The 21,053-nt window shown below is 49.4% G+C and overlaps 3 protein-coding genes across 4 annotated transcripts; 1 reads left to right on the forward strand and 2 right to left on the reverse strand.

The window, feature by feature from the left end:
* Positions 1 to 7: 7 nt before the first annotated feature.
* On the forward strand, positions 8 to 1,776 carry LOC112888729 (thioredoxin-like). Of its 2 annotated transcripts, none has more exons than XM_025955030.1 (2): positions 8 to 256; positions 1,218 to 1,776. In XM_025955030.1, exons 1-2 carry the CDS (start codon positions 58 to 60, stop codon positions 1,529 to 1,531), a joined length of 513 nt encoding a protein of 170 aa, XP_025810815.1. In that variant the 5' UTR covers positions 8 to 57; the 3' UTR covers positions 1,532 to 1,776. The 2 variants fall into 2 exon arrangements, with proteins under 2 accessions (XP_025810815.1, XP_025810817.1); XM_025955032.1 differs by having other exon boundaries at positions 8 to 250.
* A 66-nt stretch (positions 1,777 to 1,842) lies between these two features.
* On the reverse strand, positions 1,843 to 4,307 carry LOC112888727. The gene is made up of 3 exons (XM_025955028.1): positions 2,601 to 4,307; positions 2,282 to 2,372; positions 1,843 to 2,192 (listed from the first exon to the last, which is right to left on the reverse strand). Exons 1-3 carry the CDS (start codon positions 4,227 to 4,229, stop codon positions 1,996 to 1,998), a joined length of 1,917 nt encoding a protein of 638 aa, XP_025810813.1. The 5' UTR covers positions 4,230 to 4,307; the 3' UTR covers positions 1,843 to 1,995.
* A 283-nt stretch (positions 4,308 to 4,590) lies between these two features.
* Positions 4,591 to 6,963, reverse strand: LOC112888728 (clathrin light chain 2-like). Its single transcript, XM_025955029.1, has 3 exons — positions 6,553 to 6,963; positions 5,463 to 5,616; positions 4,591 to 5,341 (listed from the first exon to the last, which is right to left on the reverse strand). The coding sequence occupies exons 1-3, from the start codon at positions 6,843 to 6,845 to the stop codon at positions 4,931 to 4,933; spliced, it is 858 nt and encodes a 285-aa protein (XP_025810814.1). The 5' UTR covers positions 6,846 to 6,963; the 3' UTR covers positions 4,591 to 4,930.
* Between the last annotated feature and the right edge of the window lie 14,090 nt (positions 6,964 to 21,053).

Here is a 21,053-nt window from a genome sequence, read left to right on the forward strand (position 1 = left end):
TGGTGGGTGGTTTTGTCGTCCCATTTCCATTCTGATTCCGACCAAACGGCCGCCGCCATGTCCTCGGAGACTATCGCCGCCGCGGCCACCTCCGGCCTCGGCACCCGCCGCCCGCGTCATCCCCCTGCCGCCACCGCCTCCTTCCTCTCCTTCCGTTTGCGCCCCGCGGCGCGGCTGCCAGGGGCCGTCGCAGCCTCCGCCTCCGCCTCCCGCCTCTGCAAGGCCAAGGCTCACGGCGACGACCAACTTGGTAATGGTAACTGAACTTCCTCTAGAACCCCCGCTCCTGCCTCCTCTTGCTCTCCATGCATCCATTCCAGTGAAATGAAATCCCCTCGCAGTCAGATTCGCCGTACCAATCGCGATCCGATCCCCTCCCCTCCCCCTTGTGCGTGATTGTGTCTGTTTCTGCTCGAATTCAATCGTGCAGGTGCAGTACAATTGATTCACTTGCTTAGTTTATTATTGCTTACTCATTCACCAGTAATCATCGCATTACAATTGCATACATACATTCTATAACCTGCCATGATGTTCCTTGCAACCTCCAGCAAAACTCTCCCACTACACTACTGACTAGTGCAGCACATCTACCCTTGCCAGGTACATGTACATCCATTAGCAGCAAAGACCCTTTCTATTGTGTGTTGCAGGGGGCACATTTTAAAGTAGCACACTGCACACAGCAGTAGGATCCGGATCCTTTCCTCTCCTACTGTTTTCGTTCGTTATGCACAGTGATCCTTAAGCGATCCAATAAGCAATACACCAGGTTGGTTCCAGCACAGTCTTGGCATCTAAGGTCGCACTCAATGGTATTTGGCAGTAGGGATGGTGTCTAGTCGCAGCTTCTCTTGTCTTCTCGTCATCATTCGGTAATCTCTATAGGATATAGCAGTAGCACGCTAGTATCAGGTAGCATCAGTGATTGCATCACATAGTAGACAAACCTTGTTGGATTCTCACGCAAATCTTGTGATTGTCTGTCTCCTCTTATGGTATGTGAACCAGCATGGGAAAAACAACTTCAACTCAATTGTTTCTCTGGATTGGATGGTTTCCATTCCTGTGTCCTTGTGATGTACAAATCCACATGGGAACACAACCTGCTTTGCTTTATCACATCCCAAATTCAGTTGCATGCAAAACAAATTGTTAGCTGCTATTGTGACTGAGGCCTAACCTGGCTGTTCCTTTTTTCTTTCTTTACTTCACAGTGCTGGATGTAGCAGAGTCAACATGGGATGATCTCGTCCTTGGCTCTGAGTCTCCGGTGCTTGTCGAGTTCTGGGCACCGTGGTGTGGCCCGTGCCGTCTGATGCACCCTGTCATCGAAGATGTGGCGAAAGCATACGCTGGCAGGCTACGGTGCCTCAAGCTCAACACTGACAAGAACCGGGACATCGCGACGAGTTACGGCATCAGAAGCATCCCTACCATCTTGATTTTCAAGAATGGGGAGAGGAAGGAGACGGTGATCGGCGCCATCACAGATACCACACTGGCAATGACGGTGGAGAGGTTCTTGTAGGCCACCCACAGGCTGCTCACCATCTACTGAGAGGTCAAAAGTCGCAAACATAAAAAGAAACTGAGATTGCATACAGGACTCTTGTAGTGTTTTCTTTTAATTATTTTGGGCATTTTGATGATGATTGCTGCCGTCGTTACCAATACCGCCTTTTGCAAACATGAAAAGAAACATCTTGGTATGCACGGTACACGTGTTACATTATTTCCCTATGTGAAAAGATGTTTGCTGGCATGTTTGTCATCTCACCTCACACCTCAGGCTCTAGTGTAACCCTTTTTAACTAAAAAGGGGCAAAATTACATCATGTGTGCATCTTTCAACTCAAAATTGACCGTGGTTTATTCATTGTACTATTCGGTTCAGCCATACAAACACTCCTGTTGCATTGTATGTTATCAACTATTACTAACTAATTTGGCTCATGCCTCTCTTCCTCGCTTGTTAAAAACAACATTAACAGGCTATAACCATCGGCCATGGTAGTTGAGCTCTGATATGCATGATGACAGCGCCTCCCTCACCATCTTGTTATCTGCTTCCACATACAGCACGTCTTCAAACAAGCTCTTCGCCTGCTCCAGAAGCCTTATCTTCTCCCTGTTGTTCCGAGGCCGAAGATGGGATCGCTGCTGCAGTGTGGTGCCCCATCTGTAGAGAGCTGCAATGCCATAACAATTCTGCATAAGCACACATACCCACACCAACCCAACCCACAAAATATGGCAAACACCAGAGTAGTCATCAAACCTTCTGGAGCGTAAGTGTTGCTTCTCGACAGCATGGCATCAAACTTATCAATTGCAGCCAGATACACCTGGTCAGCATCAACTGCCGCTTCCTGCATCAAATCCCAAGCAAATTCAACCAGCATGAAAACATTTCAAGTCATCTGCACAACTAGCAAGGCGTAAACCAACATTGGATTTTAGCAAATTGTCACTGTCTCTCGGGCAAAATTCTGCTCAAGTGAATATTGATTATTGGCGGTTTGAATTCCTGGAGCATAAAAGAAGACCTTCCAACTCATAATAGTTGATCGAAAAATTGCATATATTGATGTCCATACCGGTCCGATATCAGCAAGTAACTGTGCTCGGAAGATAAGTGCCAGCCCCCAGTTGTACAACGCCTTGACATCACCAGAATCAATCGAGAGGGCTGTCCTGTAGCTTCTGCCAGCCTCAACAAGGAGGCTTTCGCATTCTTCACATACATCAACAAGGGCTGATGAAATGCTCTCTCTGCTTAAGATTCTGCTATCTACCTTCCTGGATCGTGAAACACGCTCTCTTCCATTCAGGAAAGCCCCGCTGTTGGCCAAGAGCGTTCTGAGCTCGCGACTAATCTTGAGCTTGAGCTCTCCGTGGAGGAGGTAGGTGTTCCCAAGCTGACCCACTGCTACCAGACTAGTTGGCCTCAAAGCTACAGCTGTGGAAAGGAGCCTAGCTGATTTGTACAGCAGAGCGTCTGCAGTCTCTTCATCAGCCATGGCCACCATGGATTCCCTCACCTTCCTCAAGATCTGCGCAGCCTCCTTGACGTTACGGCTGAACTCCTCGCTGTCCGAATCGGCAGCGGCACTTCCATCATAGGCAGGATCCAAAGCAGCGGCATTATCAACAAGGTGTTCATCTGCTGCCCTGTCTTGTGCTTCATTCACTTGGCTACCAGTGTCACGGCGCTCAATCTTGAACCTGTAGGACCTGTCCCGAATTTCAAGCGTCCTCTCAAGCAAAGATGATTCGGTGGAAAACCTACTGGAAGCAGCTTGGAATGGATCGTCCTGCACACGGTCACGGCCATGCCTGTGCTTGAACACTAGCCTCTCCAATCCAGCATCTCCCAGCTTCGCCTTGAGTCCACTGTCATCCTCGTCAAACTGCAGCATGCCACTTGCAATATTAGCGGCGACAGATGGATTTTGTGGTTGCGGTTGAGGACTTGCAGCAGCAGCAGCAGCAGCAGCAGCAGGCTGGTTGGCCTTGGACACATCTGCATTGTTGGTCTTAGTAGGCTGCCTCCTCCTTGGCGAGCTGAGGCTGAGATCCCGCACGGCGTGGCGAGCCCAGGCACCGAGACAGTCCCCGACCTCCCCGAGCGCTCCGAGCACGGGTGGGAGCGCATCTGAGACGGCGCGGGTGGTATCGCCTTGGGCGGCCAATCTGGCCGCGTCGGCGACCGCATCCAGCAGGCGATCCACGGCCTGGACGAGGAGGCCCGGGTCGGCTTCAGAAAGCAAGTGGCCCCTCAGGGCGCGGAGCTGCGCATCGAGATGGGCGAGGAGGGCGGAATTTGATTGCGGGGGCGGGGAGGAGAGGTGCCTAGCTGCGAATCCAGCGGTGAAGGCGGCGGCGAGGAGGGGGAGGGGAGGAAGGCGGGAGAGGGCGAGGGCTGCCGCGGCGGCGGGGAGGAGGAAGAGGAGAAGGCCATGGCGATGGGTGGTGGGCTGTAGCGGGAGGGGAAAGAGGGGAAGGTCGGGCGCCGCGGCGAGGTCGGACCAGCCGTTGTACGACGACGAGGAGGAGGAGCAGCAGGAGCTGATGAGGCGAGGTGGGGGTGGAGGCCTCCGCCTCCTCGGCTTCGATAGGAAGAAGAAGAGAGCTGGAGGAGGAGTGGGGGTGGTGAGGAGGAGGCGGCTCCGGCTGAAGGAGGAGGAGCAGCAGCAGCAGGAGGAGGAGGGAGGAAGAGGAGCCATCCTATGCCCGCACAGCCAGACCTTCCGATCCTTGTCCTCCTCCTCGTTTTGCAGCCAGACACTACCAAGCAACTACGATTTGCAACCACTTAAAATCCCTTCTTCTCTTTTCACTGCTTGTAGTCGATGCTTGTAAGGTCTAAGCAACATGAGATGCTTGTAGCAAATCTTAAAAAAAGAAAAAAAATGCATCAGAAAGATCATTGACTTCTTTTATCCATGTCATGTGTGCATGTATCATCCATTGTCAAAATTTGACTTGGAGCAAGATATGTATGTACTAAAGGAAATTTACAGCACTGACAGATCGAAGCAAGACAGACAGGCTTGAGAAATAATAAGAATATAGCATAAAGATAGATGAAACACCAAGGAAGCACAAAGTACAAATGTATATGCAGCAGATATAGTCACGTAATAATACAACCAATTTGAACAAAGGAAAATCCCAAACACTTGGAAGACGAAACCATAACACACATCCTCCCACTACAGCCTCATTTACCTTATTAGTGCCAGAATACACATCCCACCTCTCTACAAAATGCAATAACAATATTGTAGTAATGTAATGAATCAAATGTGCCTTAACAAAATACACAGTAGGTGCCTCCGCCATGCCGGCGGTTCAGACGCGCTTTCAGTTTCACCAACACCACCTCCTCTGCAACAACTCTATCCTCCTACCGCAAATGATCAGCTTAGGCAGCCGCGATAGGCTCGGTTGCTGGTGCAGGCGCTGCCGCTGCGGCCTTCTCCATCTCTGGAACACTGCCGTTGGCAGGGGCTGCTGCCTTAGCTCCATCCTTTGCAGCGGCAGCTGGAGCTCCGTCCTTCCCGGCAGCTGCTGCAGGTGGCGGAGGCGGCTTCATGTGTGGCGGAGGAGTGTGCTTCAGCTTCAGCAATATCTGCCGCATCCGTGACATGTCCGTCGGCTTCCCAGGCTTTGGGCCCTGGATCACCACGATCCCAGGCTTCTTCTCCTTCTCCTTATCTTTCCTCGCCCCTCTCTTCTCGATGTTAGCAATCTCATGTGGGATAAGTTCTGATATCGCCTTCCAGTACTGCTTATCCGCACCGGCGTGGAACTTCTCCTGGTTCGCTAGGAAAAGCTAGCAACAAGCAGGCCAAACAGGAGGGTGATGATAAAGAGCAGTCAGGTTTCCATCGTGCAAAAAAAAAAAAAGATAAATAGGATTCGCAGGGCCCAGATCTTAAGGAAGTACCACCTACCTTCTCCCTGTCACGGTTTTGGCCCTTGCTTGTCTCAACATTGAGCTTCCGCTTCTCGACAAAAGCTTTCTTAAATTCTTCAGCGTCAAGGATGATTTGGCTCCTCAGCTCCTTCTCCTTCTTTTCCTTTTCCTCAAGGAGGATTGCATTTTGACTGTAGATGATTGCAGTATGCATACACTTAAACAGTGAGAGATAGAGGGCAACACTCAACAAAAATGCCAGGAACAATTATTCCTGTAAGTCCCTTAATGTTACTGTCCGGCTCTAGTTGAAGATACAGCACAAGATACGGCAATCTACATGAAGATATTATGTGACTAGCAGCTGCATCTAGATTATCCTATTATTTCCCGATGGTTATGGCTAGAGGATAGAGCAAAGTAGAACAAGCAAGCTGAGTAGATAGATTCCACAGAGTAAGGGACAAATAACACCGGCGGCAAGGCTTACTTTTAGAAGAACTAGCAGAATCACTGATAGTGAACATATATCATGCACCAGCACAGCTGATACTGATAGGCTTATGGTTTCATAAAGCAGTAATGATAATTCCGATATATCCGTGTGTTATTATGGTAACCATTTGGAAAAAGATAAACTTGATCCTAGATTGCATTAGCTCGTTTTAGCATGTCGTGCGTGGTCTAGATAACAATTGCAAAATGAAGTTGCGACATATTGCATCATGATGCTAAAATGAATAATATGCAAAATAGTTTATTGATTAGTACATGCGCAGAGTTCTAAGTCTGCACAGACAGCACCATAATCTGAACGCCAGTAACACATGAGATTGTGGAAAATGCGGCCGACAATTAGCCTAGAATCCCACAGGTATTTTTACCGGTACAGGCTCAGGCGATGCACTGAATTTTCAGCAGAGCGGTAAACGATGATGCATCAAATCTAGACCAGGACATGTTAACAGCTAGGTCTGTCTAGGTGATTAACTAGGCCATATGTCGACTAGTCATGTTGCTAGATCTAGCCCTCTATGCAAGCAACATGGCGATCGGACGCGTAGATCTAGGAGAATTTAGCAGGCAGCGGGCCCAGATCTGAGCAGCGGAAGGGAGTCAAGCTTTACCGGCGCCACTCGCGGAGCAGGAATCCCTCGTCGCGGCCCATCTCGGTGGGCGGCGGGAGGATGGGCCCACCGTCGGAGTCAGCGGGTGGCGCGGCGAAGGGGTCGTCGTGTAGGCCGCCGTTGGCCTGGGGCATGCCGAAGGGCGAGGGCGCGTCGGAGCGGAAGGCGTAGGGGTCCGGGGAGGCCGGGAAGCCGTCGGCTGCGGCGGCCGAGCCGTCCAAGTGGAGGAAGGCGTCGTCATGGAAGGGCGCGGCGGCGGGGGAGGAGGTGGGGGAGTCGAAGGCGGTGGCCATGGCCCCTCGGGATCTGGATCCTGGACTGGATTGATCTGAGCTGTCGGAGAAGAGAAGAGAAGAGGAGGGAAGGGAATGGGATGGCCGAGTCGGTGAAATGTATAGGAGCAAGCAGGCAGGCAGGCAGGCGCGAGGTGGTGAGGGAGGGAGAGGAAAGCCCAAGCGCCGCTGCTGACCGTATTGCCCCCGGAAGTTGTCTTAAAATTGTCCAATAAGCCGGCTGTCTCGTAGAATGACACGTCGTATTAAAACGGCTTAACAAACAGCATCTATATTGAATTATCTTTTTAGTTATCTCATTGTAATACCATATCCTTTAATTTGCGGAATAAAAAAATATTATAAGTATAATGACAACAACAACTTGTACAATGGTGAGGAAACTGTCTTATAGTCCTTAATTTTAGCCTATGAGACGTTGTTTTGCGAAACAACCACCTCGTTCTCTCTCCTTCCCTCTTTCCTCCACATTCTCAAAAATCCTACATGAAACTGAATGAAACAACCTATGAAATCGCTAACGTCTAGCAATGTGCTTACCCTTAGCTGTTCTATTTGTAGCTGAATTCATTTTTTATAAAAGGAGACACATACAACTGCTCTTATTGTTGCGGCCAAGAAAACACTAATGAAGTGAGTTTTCTGGAAAGATCATGTATCTTTCTTTGCTCCAACTTTCTTAGCTAGAGAAATAGCAACTTTGGACTGAGTAGCTCTTGATCTTCCATCCTTTACTGGAGTGGTAGGTGGCACTGGCAGTAGGATGGTAAGCTGGATATGCTGAAACAGCATTACGATAAAGGTTGAGACTACATGTGCATTCGTCTACTTCTGGGAGGAATGATACAACATCATACTTAGATAATTGGTACTGTTTTCAAGAATTTCACTACATCTTACTCAAATAAGGCTAGTTATCTTTGATTCCAGCTGGGAAATTTTTTGTTGGCAAGTCATGATAAAAGTGAGTGATTTCCTTCTCTAAAATGATGAATGTGTTCGGAATTACCTATCTAATTAGTGGTTCCTCGTCTGGATTTGCTCCTTCTGATGATTCTTCATTTTTCTAGTGCATTCCTTTTGAGGTTGGAGCTTAGACCTAGTTCAAGCCTTCTTTATACTACATCAATCCTTTATCATGCATTACCTTCCATTCTATAACACCTACAATTATATTACATGCCTGTATAGTTTAGGCATGCATGATTTGCTTCCCACCTTGTAAGACTACTTCCATTTGTTTCTGGGACTTGGTAACCTTCATCTTATCTACAGGATGAAACTTTAGGTCTAAATAACTTCTTTTTGAAACTTGGAACCGTTTTTCTCGTAGATAGGAGGAAAAACTTCAAGCCTAGACACTCTCATGCACGTACTCTTATCGCTGCAAGGCCAAATTTTAGGACCATATGAAACCAAATATCTTGCAATAGTATTCAGGGACTACGTACTCTATGTGTTCCTTTCATATCTCAGTGTATGTCATAAGAGCAAGCGATCAAGATGCTTGAGCAAGGCATTTGGAAAGCTTATGTTACCAAATGCTTGGTTCAAAAGGTGCCCAGACATTACATAATTTGATAAGGATTATTGCCGTTCAATCTTACTTCCCTGCATGCCATCTTACATGGCTCGTTCCATTATAATATTCTCTTTAAGATAGACTATAAAATAAGAATATAAACTAAAACCAAAGCATATCTCTATGCATTCTCTGATTCATCCAAAGGTATTTATCGTTTTCTGAAGCTCTAGTCGTCGACTTTTCTAACCATGGTTCAATGGTCGATAGCAAACGGACTCATGAGCACGATGGGTGCATGTGCATTTTCTATTTTTATTTAGATTAAAATAGAAAGTTAAAAAGTGGTGAAAGGTGAAAGAGCATTTAGACTTCATTAGTGGATTTTGGTTAATTAATAGGATATAGGTGTGGAATTAATGATGTTTTTAAGAATGATGAGCAGGACTCACGGATAACAAATGACCTCCAATCGAAAGATGACCACAAAAAGGAAACGAACATTGAAAAGTGGTTGATTATTAAGATTAAATTATTTTATTTTATTTTTGAAATTGAGTATAGAAATACTGCACTATTAAGAGGAACACGGAATTTACTTGCTTTGCCATAGAATAAGATACTTAAGATAATCTAACAAATCTATAAGCGACACCTTTGCACTTGCACAATACTACACTTGGGATATATAATAACATAGTGCACCTGCTAATTGTTTGGAGTTTATTTACAGAGATTTCTATAGTCTTCGGAACTTGGTCAGAACTGCTCCAATCACATTCAAATCTCCTCTTTTCTCCTCCCTAGTGCTCCAAGTGAGATTTGGTGAGGGTGCAAAAGAGGAATCGAAGGGAGAGCAATTGAGAGTGAGTTGATTTTCACATCTTAAGCACCTTGTTATTCATCAAGTCGGTGGATTTTGTATTGTTACTCTTTTTTTTTGAACGAACGGCACACGACGTGTGCATTTCTATTGATGTAGCAGAAAAAATACAAGATTATGTCCCTGCAAGATCATAACCATATAAAGAAGAGAAACTAAAGAAAAAACAACTAAGAAACATCTCGGCAGGTTGGATTGGATCATCAACACATGCCGAACTTTAACACGCCTTAGACACTTAGATTATTCGGGTAGGGGTAGCGACACCACCGGACATTCCACAATCCCACCGCTCGTGTACCAACAGCAGCACCATCGCTTTAGACGAATAACCCATCATCACCGCCAGCACTGTCGTTAATGATGATGTCCCACGCCAACACAGCCACTGCCATGTAGGGTTAGCCGCCAAGGGCCGCTGCAAGCCGTGTAGCTGTCATGCCATCAGGTCAGCTTGCGCCTTCTTATGAAATTGACCTCATCGAACTAACACCCGCGAGGCAGGGCTAGCCGTCACAGGTCGCTGCAAGCTAGCGAACTGACACAAGAACAACTGCCTCTGGACATCAACTTCCAACCACGTGCACCGAACTCAGGATGTATACTGCAGCACCAAGCAACCCAGCCGCCTCGTTGAGGAAAAAATAACGTCACATGGGACCTCTGGCAGCCATAAGAGGATCACCTCGCACCGAAGCAGCCACCGCTCTGTGGGTGTAAGTGCAATCAAGCCCTAAGTGGGTTTTGGTGATGTTGACAGTACAATTAAAGGACTAATGATTTTTGACAAGTGCTTGCAGTGTATCTTTGATCATGAGTACAGTTAAGCATTGGAGGAGACCCCCCAACTCGAATGGATGGCTTTCAAGGACTCAAGTGCTAGTTTACTTCATATTCTATTTTGAATTTGAGTTAGGACAGGCCGTACTATCAAGGGGGATACTAATGGTGGTTAGGGATGGAACCAAGTGCACAAAACATCTTGCACGTACCAAATTTTCCTAGCCACAAATTGCCAGCAAAGCTCAACTCATTTCTGTTCTGGCAAGCGCGGAGGCTCCACGGTTGACCGCGGAGGTTCTAGGGTCTGCAATGACACGACCCTTATGTGGGTGACGGGAGGTATAAAAACCTCTCCACCGTCGCCCCCAACGGTCATCTTCTTTCGTCAACCTCCAGACTCGCGAAAAACAGAAGCTCTCTCTCCCAACTCCATAGCTCCCAAGCTCCTCAACTCCAATCTCAGTGATTCCTTGAGGGATTAAGTTGTGATACCGTGAGAAAGCTCAAGAAGATCGTGCTCCTCCATTCCCGTGCACTTGGAGAAACCCTAGCCGCTTGGTGTGTCTTTTACTCTTGGAGCTTTGCTCCTAGACGGCTAGAGGTTGCCCGGTAGCTCCCAGCTCGCTGTGGTTGAGCACCGGGAAGTTTGTATTACCCTGTGTTTTAGTGGAAACTCTCGGTCTATTGCTTTGGTGATAGGTTTGAGAAGAGGGTCGAGTTGAAAGAGACTCGGCAGCCTTTGTGGCGTACCTTAACAACGTGGACGTAGGTCATCCTTGGTGGCGAGCCGAACCACGGGAAAAATCCCTGCATCACTTGTGCTTGTGATTGTTCTTGTTATTACTTGTTCTTCACTTGTTTTTAGGGTTTGCATTCGATCTACGAAGCTTCTATCTTCTTGGTGCAACCTGCTGGTTAGAAAGGTCGACATACTTCCCAGGAACTTTGGTATCACATTCGATCTATTTTTCATTCATTAAATTCCGTAGTAGATCGATTTGTAACTTTGTTTCCCGGAGGCTCCAGACATAAGCCCGGAGGTTCCGTGCCCCCGGAGGCTCCGCGCTCTGGCCCGGAGGCTCCGCGGTCTAACAGTTCTGTGAAGTTTGTTAATTTCAGAAAAAGACCTATTCACCCCCCCCCCTCTAGGCCACTTGTCAGATCCTTTCAGTGGGACCACCCAATGCCTCAACACACAGGTCTCTTTGGCGAAGCAAATCTGCCGGCCACCTTCTACCACGCCGGCCTCATGTCAACTTTGTAGTCACCACTTGCGCATGGCCCCTTCTAACCGCCGCCCACTTGCGCATGGCCCCTTCTAACCGCCGCCCTCAAATGCAAGCAGAAGTCTTGCCTTGTAGACACTACACCAACACCCACTTCTTGAACGCCAACACTCATCATGGCCATCCCCCCCCCACCCCAAGTCTTCAACCGGGTCTCCACCCACTCCACCGCAAGGCCCAAATCCACCATGGAAAGAGCTTAGCACCAACACGCCCGCCGCTATGCGTGACCGATTGCCACCAAGCAAAACAGAGAAACATACGGCTCGCCGCCCACTGTCGTCCACACCGAGCAACAACAAGATCGTAAGGACGACGGGGAGGCAGAACAGGAACTCCAAAGACAACGCCTTCAAGAAGGATACGACGCTACATGCTGAAAGGATCGTGGTGATGCTTAGAGGAGTGAATAGGCGTACCTGAAAAATCTAAAAAAAATTCGCAGCAATTAAATGTGTCGGAACTTCCAACACTGGACCGAAACTTCCGATGAAACTAAAGTTCTTATATGAAATTCAAAACTAAACTTGAAACTGCAGAACCTGGCTGAATCAAAAGTTGCACAATAATACTAGAAGACTTCTGCAGATAATCTTTGCAAGCACAACAAATCGAGTACGTAGATCAGCACAAAACAAACTCTAGGTCAATAAAAACTAAATAAATGCAATAAGCACAAGACACAAGAGATTTGTTGCCGAAGTTCACTTCCACTAAGGAAGCTACATCTTCGTTGAAGAGCTCACAAAGAGCCGGATCTTCCACTAGCCCTTTACCTCACTCAATTAACCACAAACAAGGATTGAGTTACTTACTATGAAATCCATAAATGATAGGGTAATACAAACTTTCCGGAACGCACACACGAGAGGACGCTCCACGAGCGACACCAAACCGTTTAGAAGGAAGCTTCAAGAGTAACAAACGTGAATCGAAGGATAAAGATGCTTCAAGTGCTATTGAGATAAACTTGGCTGTCCTTTCACTTAAAAGTTGAGTCTCACACTTCAATCTTTCTCTCACCCAAGTCCTAACTCAAATCAACTAAAAGATTAGCTCAAGGAGGGATTGAGGAGTAGTAAATGCTCTTGCAGGTATTTGTCTTGGGTTAGGCCAGCGGTACATGAAGGAGGGGCTGAGGGGGTATAAATACCCAAGCCGCAAAAACTAGCCGTTAGTGCACTGATTAAGTGATTTTCGGAACTTCCACCATAGGGTCGGAACTTCCAACAACAACAATAACAACAACAACAACTTAGCCTTTTTTCCCAAGCAAGTTGGGGTAGGCTAGAGATGAAACCCACAGAAAATAAGAATAAGAAACACAAAAAGGGTACAAGCCAAAGGAAGAGTTAGGGGTTAAACAAAAAGTAACAAAGGTCACGGTTCAGGTACGTTAATTGCTAATCTCCAAGCGCTCCTCTCCATAGCTAATTCCTTAGTGATATTCCACTCCTTAAGGTCTCTCTTGACTGTCTCGTCCCAAGTTAGTCTAGGTCTACCTCTACTTCTCCTTACATTATCGTCCCGCTTTAAAACTCCACCACGCACCGACGCCTCGGGAGGCCTCCATTGTACATGTCCAAACCACCTCAACCGATGTTGAATCAACTTCTCCTCGATAGGTGCCACCCCGACCCTATCTCGAATCTCTTCGTTCCGGACTCTATCCCTTCTTGTATGCCCGCAGAACCAACGCAGCATACGCATCTCTGCTACACTCAGTTGCTGGACATGTCGCCTTTTTGTAGGCCAACATTCAGCACCGTATAGCATCGTCGGGCGAATCGCCGTCCTATAGAACTTACCTTTTAGCCTTCGTGGCACCTTCTTGTCACAAAGGACGCCAGAAGCCTGCCGCCACTTCAACCAACCGGCAGAAATTCTATACCTAACATCTTCATCAATGTCTCCATCTTTCTGAAGCATTGATTCTAGATACCGAAAAGTATCCTTCTTGGCCACCACTTGACCTTCGAGGCTAACGTCTCCATCTGTCAGACCCGGGGCCACGGGGCTGTGTACATCAAGGAGTCCGTATTGGGCTAGGGGATAGGATGTGTCCTGTACCTTATTTATATTGTACTCTACCCGCATGCGGAGTATAACTAGTCGATACAGAAGGAAACCACTCGAGTTATACTTGAGTACGATTTCTATGTTAGTATCAGATTAGGATTCATGTAACCCTGTCCCCCCGGATATATAAGGGCGGGCAGGGACCCCCTCAAAACACAAGATCACTAGATCAACACCAAGGCAATACAAACCATCATACAGGACGTAGGGCATTACGCATATTGCGGCCTGAACCTGTCTAAATCTTGTGTTGTCTTTACCTTCGAGTTCCTGATCTCGGCGCATCCCAACCCAAAACCTACCACCTTGGGGATACCCCTCGGTGGGCAGCCGGATAAAACCCGACAGCTGGCGCGCCAGGTAGGGGTGCGCATCAGAGATCCGCTGGAGAACTCGATGGCAGTTTTCAAGTTCTCCAGTCCCGTGCTCCCTGAGGGCACAACCTTTGTTTTTGGCTCGTGGGTTTGCGTCGCTAACGGCGCAGGCGGTTTCCGTCGGCACACCGTCGACGACACTTTCAAGCCAAAAACACTTGCCGCAAGGCTCGACGAGTTGCCGTTTTCTGACTCTGCCAGGGAAACCGAGGCAGCGTCTGTCTCTACTGTTCCTTTTTCCGCATTGGAAAAGGACTTGGACTCTTTGCTCCAGGCTGGAGGCTCCGAGGCCACCGCATGTCGGGAGGCTGAGGATCACCTGGCCACTTGCGGGCTGATAATCACCACCACCTCCGAAGGACGAATTGTTCATTGGAGGGGCATGAACCTGTCCGATTTACTCGGACATGAAGACCGATTGGTAGCCCATCTTGAGCCTTTGCCTTTTCAGGAGGGCAGGGCGTTGGCTGCCATATCCAAGGGCTCGACTGAGCTAGTCGAAGCCCCCTCTGAAGAACTCGCAACTCGTCAAGTCCTGATGGCAGAAGAAGGGGACGACGACGCCCTCATCCCCATTGGCGCACTTGACGGCATATCAGAAGATGAAGACACCGCAGAAGCCGAGAACGAGAACGACGCCGAGCGCGACGCGCGACGTGCAAGGAACAGAGCTCGTGCGGTTCGCAGAAAGCGCGCCAACGAGCGCATACGTTCTGCACAGCGCGAACTCGACGCCGAATTCGCCGCGGCAGATGAACGTGGCTTCAGGACTCCCGTGGCCAACATTGCTCGGGTAACAGCACTACTCGAGCGAAGCAACGACCCCAACATCCGACAAGCACTCATCTACGCCCAACGGGCGTGGGTCCAGTTGGACCAGCAGGCTCCGGCATCGCTTGTCAGGGATGAGCACGTCGGAGACAGCCGAAGCCAGGCCCCAAGTCGAACAACAGGTAATCGCCCGCGACCCCAACGCAGCAACAACAATGATGGCGTGGGTGGAAGCCAGCTCACCGGTGGGAGGCGGCAGCCACCTCCGGCAAACAACCCGAGGCAGCCTAACCCTCCACATCAACAACCTGATCTTCGCTAGAAGATCAATGAGGGGCGCGATGCCCGGTCAGTCCTTGACTCGAGGCGACGGGAACGCGAGGTAGCCGAGCGAGACGATGCTGACTGCAGCGATCGTTTCCCTGCGTTCACTGCGAGATTCAACAACTACAAGTACCCGGAGGGTTTCAAACCAATTGGCATTACCAAGTACGACGGCAAGCAGGCCCCCCAACAATGGCTCCGCTGTTATTCCACTGCCATTGAGGTGGCTGGCGGCTCCAACACTACCAAAGTCGTCTACTTTCCGATGGCTTTGGAGCCTGCACCGTTGACTTGGCTGGAAAGCCTCCCCAACGACTCCATCGACTCCTGGGAAGGCCTCAAGAAGGTCTTCATCGACAACTTCCAGGGGGCAATATCTCGAGCAGGAACCCGGCACGACCTCGCCCAGTGCAAGCAAGAGCGCAATGAACTCCTCCGATCCTTCACCCGCCGTTTCTTCGATGTGCGGGCCACCATTGCCAACATCTCGGAAGAGGACATTATCGACTGCTTCTACAACGGCCTCACTGACCCAGGTATATATCGTGATTTTGGGCGTAACAGGCCAAAGACGGTTGCAGGTCTACGCGACATGATGCACGACTGATCTGAATAAGAAGAAAAGATGTGCGAGAGGTTTCCAAGACATACCGACCTCAACCAGAAGCACCACAACGACAACCGGGCTGACAAAGGCCAGCGGGATCTTTCGGGTCCTTCCCGAAAACGCAAGCCAGACGATCTCGTCGCGGCTGTGGAACGTCCTTCACGGGGCAAGAAGTCGACCACGCAGTAGCAGTTTGAAAAACTCCTGCAAAAGAAGTGCCCGTGGTGTGTCAACTCCAAACACGCAGCGATCGACTGCTTTCAGCTCAAGCGCACCTTTGGTTCTCCTGGGAACGGCAAGAAGAACAAGTCGACAGGCAAAGAGCCCGAAGACGAGGAACAGGAAGACAAATCTGAGACGCCTAAGTTCCAGGATGCCTCCAAGACCGTCAATGTCATCTTTGGCGGTGATGAAGATTTTTGCTCCAAGCGGGAACAGAAGTTGCTGCTACGGGAGATCCTATCAGTTGAACCGGCGGTACCACGACCACTCCGATGGTCGGAGGTCCCCATATCGTTCTCTCGTGATGATCAATGGACCAGCTTTTCCGAGCCTGGGAAATTCCCACTGGTGCTGGATCCCGTGATCGCAGAAGTCAAGCTTACTCGGGTTCTTATCTATGGTGGGAGCGGACTCAATCTTATCTTCGCCAGTACACTAAAGAAGATGGGTCTGGACCTCACCAACAAGCTTACTCCGAGCAAAGCTCCTTTTTACGGTATTGTTCCTGGCAATGCCACGCATCCGCTTGGAACAGTCGTTCTTCCAGTCACTTTCGGGACGAGGGAGAACTACCGTACCGAGTTCATCAAGTTCGAGGTGGCCAACTTCGAATCTTCCTACCACGCCCTACTGGGGAGGCCGGCGCTCGCCAAGTTCATGGCGGTGCCACATTATGTCTACTTGCTTCTCAAGATGCCAGGACGTAACGGTGTTCTCACGCTCCAAGGCGACTTGAAGAAGTTCTATGATTGCAACCAAGAGGCCATCCAGTACGCATCGACTTCCCGCGTGCCAGATGCTTCCGCTGAAGTACTCGCGGCCGCACAGCAACTCTCTCAAGCCGAGCTGGACATCCCGACGAAGAAGGCGAGTCAATCGGGCGTCAAGTCGACGGGCGAGATGGCTCTCAAGACGATCCAGCTCTAAGAAGGCGATTCATCCAAGACAGCCATCATCGGCGCGGGCTTGGGTGACAAATAGGAACTCGCGCTCGTCAGTTTCCTGCAGGCTAACCAAGACATATTCGCATGGAAGCCATCGGATATGCCAGGGGTGCCCAAGGAGCTGATCGAGCATAGTCTTAATGTGTACCCACAGGCTGTACCAAAGAAACAACGACTTCGTCGTTTTGCCCCTGATAAACGGGAGGCTATTAAGCGGGAAATAGCCAAACTCCTCACGGCTGGATTCATTAAAGAAGTAATCCACCCAGAGTGGGTAGCTAACCCCGTCCTTGTATTAAAAAAGAACAAAGAATGGAGAATGTGTGTCGACTATACCGATCTCAACAAGCATTGCCCAAAGGATCACTTTGGGCTCCCTCGCATCGATCAGGTAGTCGACTCGACTGCAGGTTGCGTACTGTTATGTTTCCTTGATTGTTATTCAGGTTACCACCAGATCGCTCTCAAGGAAGAAGACCAGATCAAGACCGCGTTCATCACCCCGTTTGGGACTTATGCCTACAAGACGATGTCCTTCGGGTTGAAGAACGCTGGCGCTACCTATCAGCGGGCAATTCAGATGTGCTTTACTGATCAGTTACACCAGAATGTGGAGGCCTACGTGGACGACTTGGTCGTGAAAACCCGAAGTCCCGAGGGCCTCATCACGGATCTGGAGGAAACCTTTGCCAGCCTAAGGAAGTACCGATGGAAGCTTAATCCGACCAAGTGCGTTTTTGGTGTTCCGTCAGGCAAATTGCTCGGGTTCATAGTCAGTAACAGGGGCATCGAGGCCAACCCTGAAAAGATTACCTCCATCACTGATTTGGAGGCACCAGCCACAATCAAAGATGTACAGAAACTTACAGGGTGCATGGCAGCTCTCAACAGATTCATCTCCCGGCTCGGGGAGAGAGGATTACCTTTTTTCAAACTCTTAAAGCGCCAAGACAAGTTTCGCTGGACAGAGGAAGCCGAGCGGGCTCTGCAGGATCTCAAGCAACACCTACAGTCGCCCCCGATCCTCACAGCACCATTGCCGGGTGAGACCCTTTTACTTTACATTGCGGCAACTACCCACGTTATTAGCAGTGCTATTGTTGTCGAACGCTCCGAGGAAGACCATGCTTTTGGCATGCAGCGGCCCGTGTACTTTGTCAGTGAAGTACTCTCGGAGTCTAAGGTGCGCTACCCGGCGGTCCAAAAGCTTCTCTATGGCATATTGATTACTTCAAGGAAATTACGCCACTACTTTGAAGAGTACAAGATCATCGTGATCACAGACTACCCGTTGGCGGATATCCTACACAACCAAGATTCCACGGGTTGTATTTCAAAATGGGAAGTGGAACTGGGGGCTTTGTCGATCGACTTCAAGCCACACACTGCAATCAAGTCCCAAGCTCTAGTCGACTTCATGGCGGAGTGGAGGGAAAATCAAATTCCAAATCCAATTGACAAACCAGAGCATTGGACCATGTACTTCGATGGTTCTCTCAAGCTCGACGGCGGCGGTGCCGGCGTTTTATTCATTTCCCCAAGAGGCGAACAACTCAAATACGTCCTCCAAATTCTCTGGGAGGTATCCAACAATGAAGTTGAGTATGAAGCGTTGCTTCACGGGCTCCGTTTGGCAATATCACTAGGGATCAAGCGACTACTTGTATATGGCGATTCACTCTTGGTCGTTCAGCAAGTCAACAAGGAGTGGGACTGCAACAAGGAGACCATGGAAGCCTATGTACAAGAAGTACGCAAGCTAGAAAACAAATTTTCTGGCCTAGAAATTCATCATGTGCTGCGGGAACACAATGTCGCTGCCGATGCCTTATCTAAGCTGGGATCAACCCGAGCACAAGTCCCAGCAGGGGTATTCGTTCAGGAGCTAACGCGCCTGTCCATCAGCCCTTCACTGCCGGTTTCCACCGCCACTGGCCCCGTACAGCCAGAACGGAAGGTTCTGCTGGTCGGTGAGGACTGGAGAGGACCTTTCTTCGACTTCATCCGAGATCTCGTCTTACCGGCCGGGATGGACCCCAAAAGCGCTGCCGCCGCCTGCCTCATGCGACGGAGCAAGGGGTTTGTTCTAGTCAAAGACAAACTTTATCGGCGCGGCGCACGATCCGGAGCACTCATGAAGTGCGTCACAACAGAAGACGGTCTGGACATATTGAGGGAGATACACGAGGGCGTGTGTGGTAACCATGCTGCGTCAAAGTCACTGGTTGGCAAAGCATACAGAGCCGGTTTCTGGTGGCCTACCGCCGTGTCTGACGCCGAAGATCTGGTGCGACGATGTCAGAACTGCCAGTTCTTCGGTAAGCAAACTCATGTCCCGGCCCACACCCTCATCACTATACCGCCTTCCTGGCCTTTCGCTTGCTGGAGCCTCGACATGATCGGGCCCTTCACAACGGCGCCAGGAGGTTTTACTCATGTTCTGGTGGCTATCGATAAGTTCACCAAGTGGATCGAGTTCAAGCCGATCGCCAAGCTTACTCCAGACAGGGTGGTCGACTTCATTTCCGACATCTTTCATCGTTTCGGCTTCCCCAACACTATTATCACTGACTTGGGTTCAAATTTCACGGCCAACCAATTCTGGGAATTCTGTGAAAACTCATCCATCGAGGTCAAATATGTTTCGGTGGCTCACCCAAGGGCAAATGGGCAAGTTGAGAGGGCGAATGGTTTTATTATTGACGGCCTCAAGAAGAGACTTTACGACGCCAACAGCAAAAAAGGCGGGAAGTGGATTCACGAGTTGCCACACGTCATCTGGGAGCTCAGGACTCAACCTTCAAAAGCCACAGGGCAGACCCCGTTCTTTCTTGTCTACGGCTCCGAGGCGATTCTCCCAGCAGGTATCATGTGGAAATCCCCAAGGGTTGAGATGTATAAAGAAGGCGAGGCGGACGAGGCTCGACAGCTGGAGTTGGACTCTGTCGAGGAGGCTCGCTGCTCTGCTCTCGTTCAGTCAGCCCGTTACCTACAGGGAATCCGGCGATATCATGATCGCAACATTAAGGAAAGGTCATTTAGCATTGGCGACCTTGTCCTTCGTCGCGTTCAGGACGAGTCGGGTTTGCACAAGCTTAACTCAAGATGGGAAGGACCGTTCGTTGTCAAGAGGGTTACAAGACCGGGATCTTATCAACTTCGGCACCCCGATGGTCAGGATGTACCCAACTCGTGGAACATTCAGCACCTGCGACGGTTTTACCCCTAAGCAGACTAGTGTCCAAATTCCGTATGCTTCAATGGCAAGTTTTACTTTTCTGGGTCGATTTGGCGGATTTGTGCCACACAACCCGAAATGTAAATTCTTGAATATAACGGTGGCAGTTTTTGGCCACGCTTAAATTTTATATAAAATCGACTACTTGCCAGTGGCACATGGGTCGTCGCGATACTAATCGTGTTCTTTCAAACTGGTTAGGCCCGTCTGGCTCGGGTTCTATCCAACTCGTTTGGCTACTCCTGTGGTGGTTACACCTAAGGGTAGTTTTCGACTGTTTGCCATGAGCATCCTAGTCGTCGCGTCACAGACTGCGCGTTCCGGGTCCGAGTGGATCCCTTTTTGGCAGGATCTTATCTAGCTCACCCGATGAGCTCTCGTGAAGAGCTAAATCGACTACTCTCCGAGTCGCTGCACTTAGAGGTAGCACGCCTATGCTCCAAAGCAGATGGGGCTCTTAGTCTGCACATAAGGCTACAAAGGAACAAAAGTAGTTTCTTATATTACAAAAGTCTTAAGCACTAATGGTTCAATCCTGGACCATGTTTCCAACAATTTTTTCAGCTACAGGCCGGACTTCTAGCAAATACTCGCGGAAGCTTTCATCAGTACAATCAGCAGCTGCACCCTCCGCGAGTACTTCTAGCCGAGCCTTTGGCCAGAAGGACTTTACAAGGCCTAGGGCATGGCCCATGTAAGATGTGGCAGCCTCGGTGACAAAGTTGAGGATCTTTTGTGGCGCCCCGCGAAGTCAATCAAGTAGTGGTGGCCCATCTTCAGCACTGTCTTCCCGAGGATCCACCATCTCTATGAGTTCTTGAGCTGCCGCCTTCAAATCATCGAGTTCCTTCTGGCGCTGTTCTTTCTCTTCGCCCAAAGTCTTGATCTGCTGGAGGCAGTCGACGAGTTGCTTCTCCGTGTCGGCCATCACCTTCCGCAGACCCTCGACTTCATCTGCGCGGCGATATAGCATGTTCTTCAAATCAGTAAGCAATCCTTCTTTATAATTTAAGAGCTGTTTAAGTTCTGCGATGATAAGCAGGTTTCAGATCATGAAGTTATCGACTACGAGTATGACTTCGAGAATTGAATTCAACATACCTTGATGGGTTTTCCGCTGCTCCTTGAGTCGGCCTTGGAGCTCGATGATATTCTACTCGAAGCCGGCTCGCTCC

Source organism: Panicum hallii, chromosome 4 (assembly GCF_002211085.1).
Source record: "Panicum hallii strain FIL2 chromosome 4, PHallii_v3.1, whole genome shotgun sequence".
NCBI classification, from domain to species: Eukaryota; Viridiplantae; Streptophyta; class Magnoliopsida; order Poales; family Poaceae; genus Panicum; species Panicum hallii.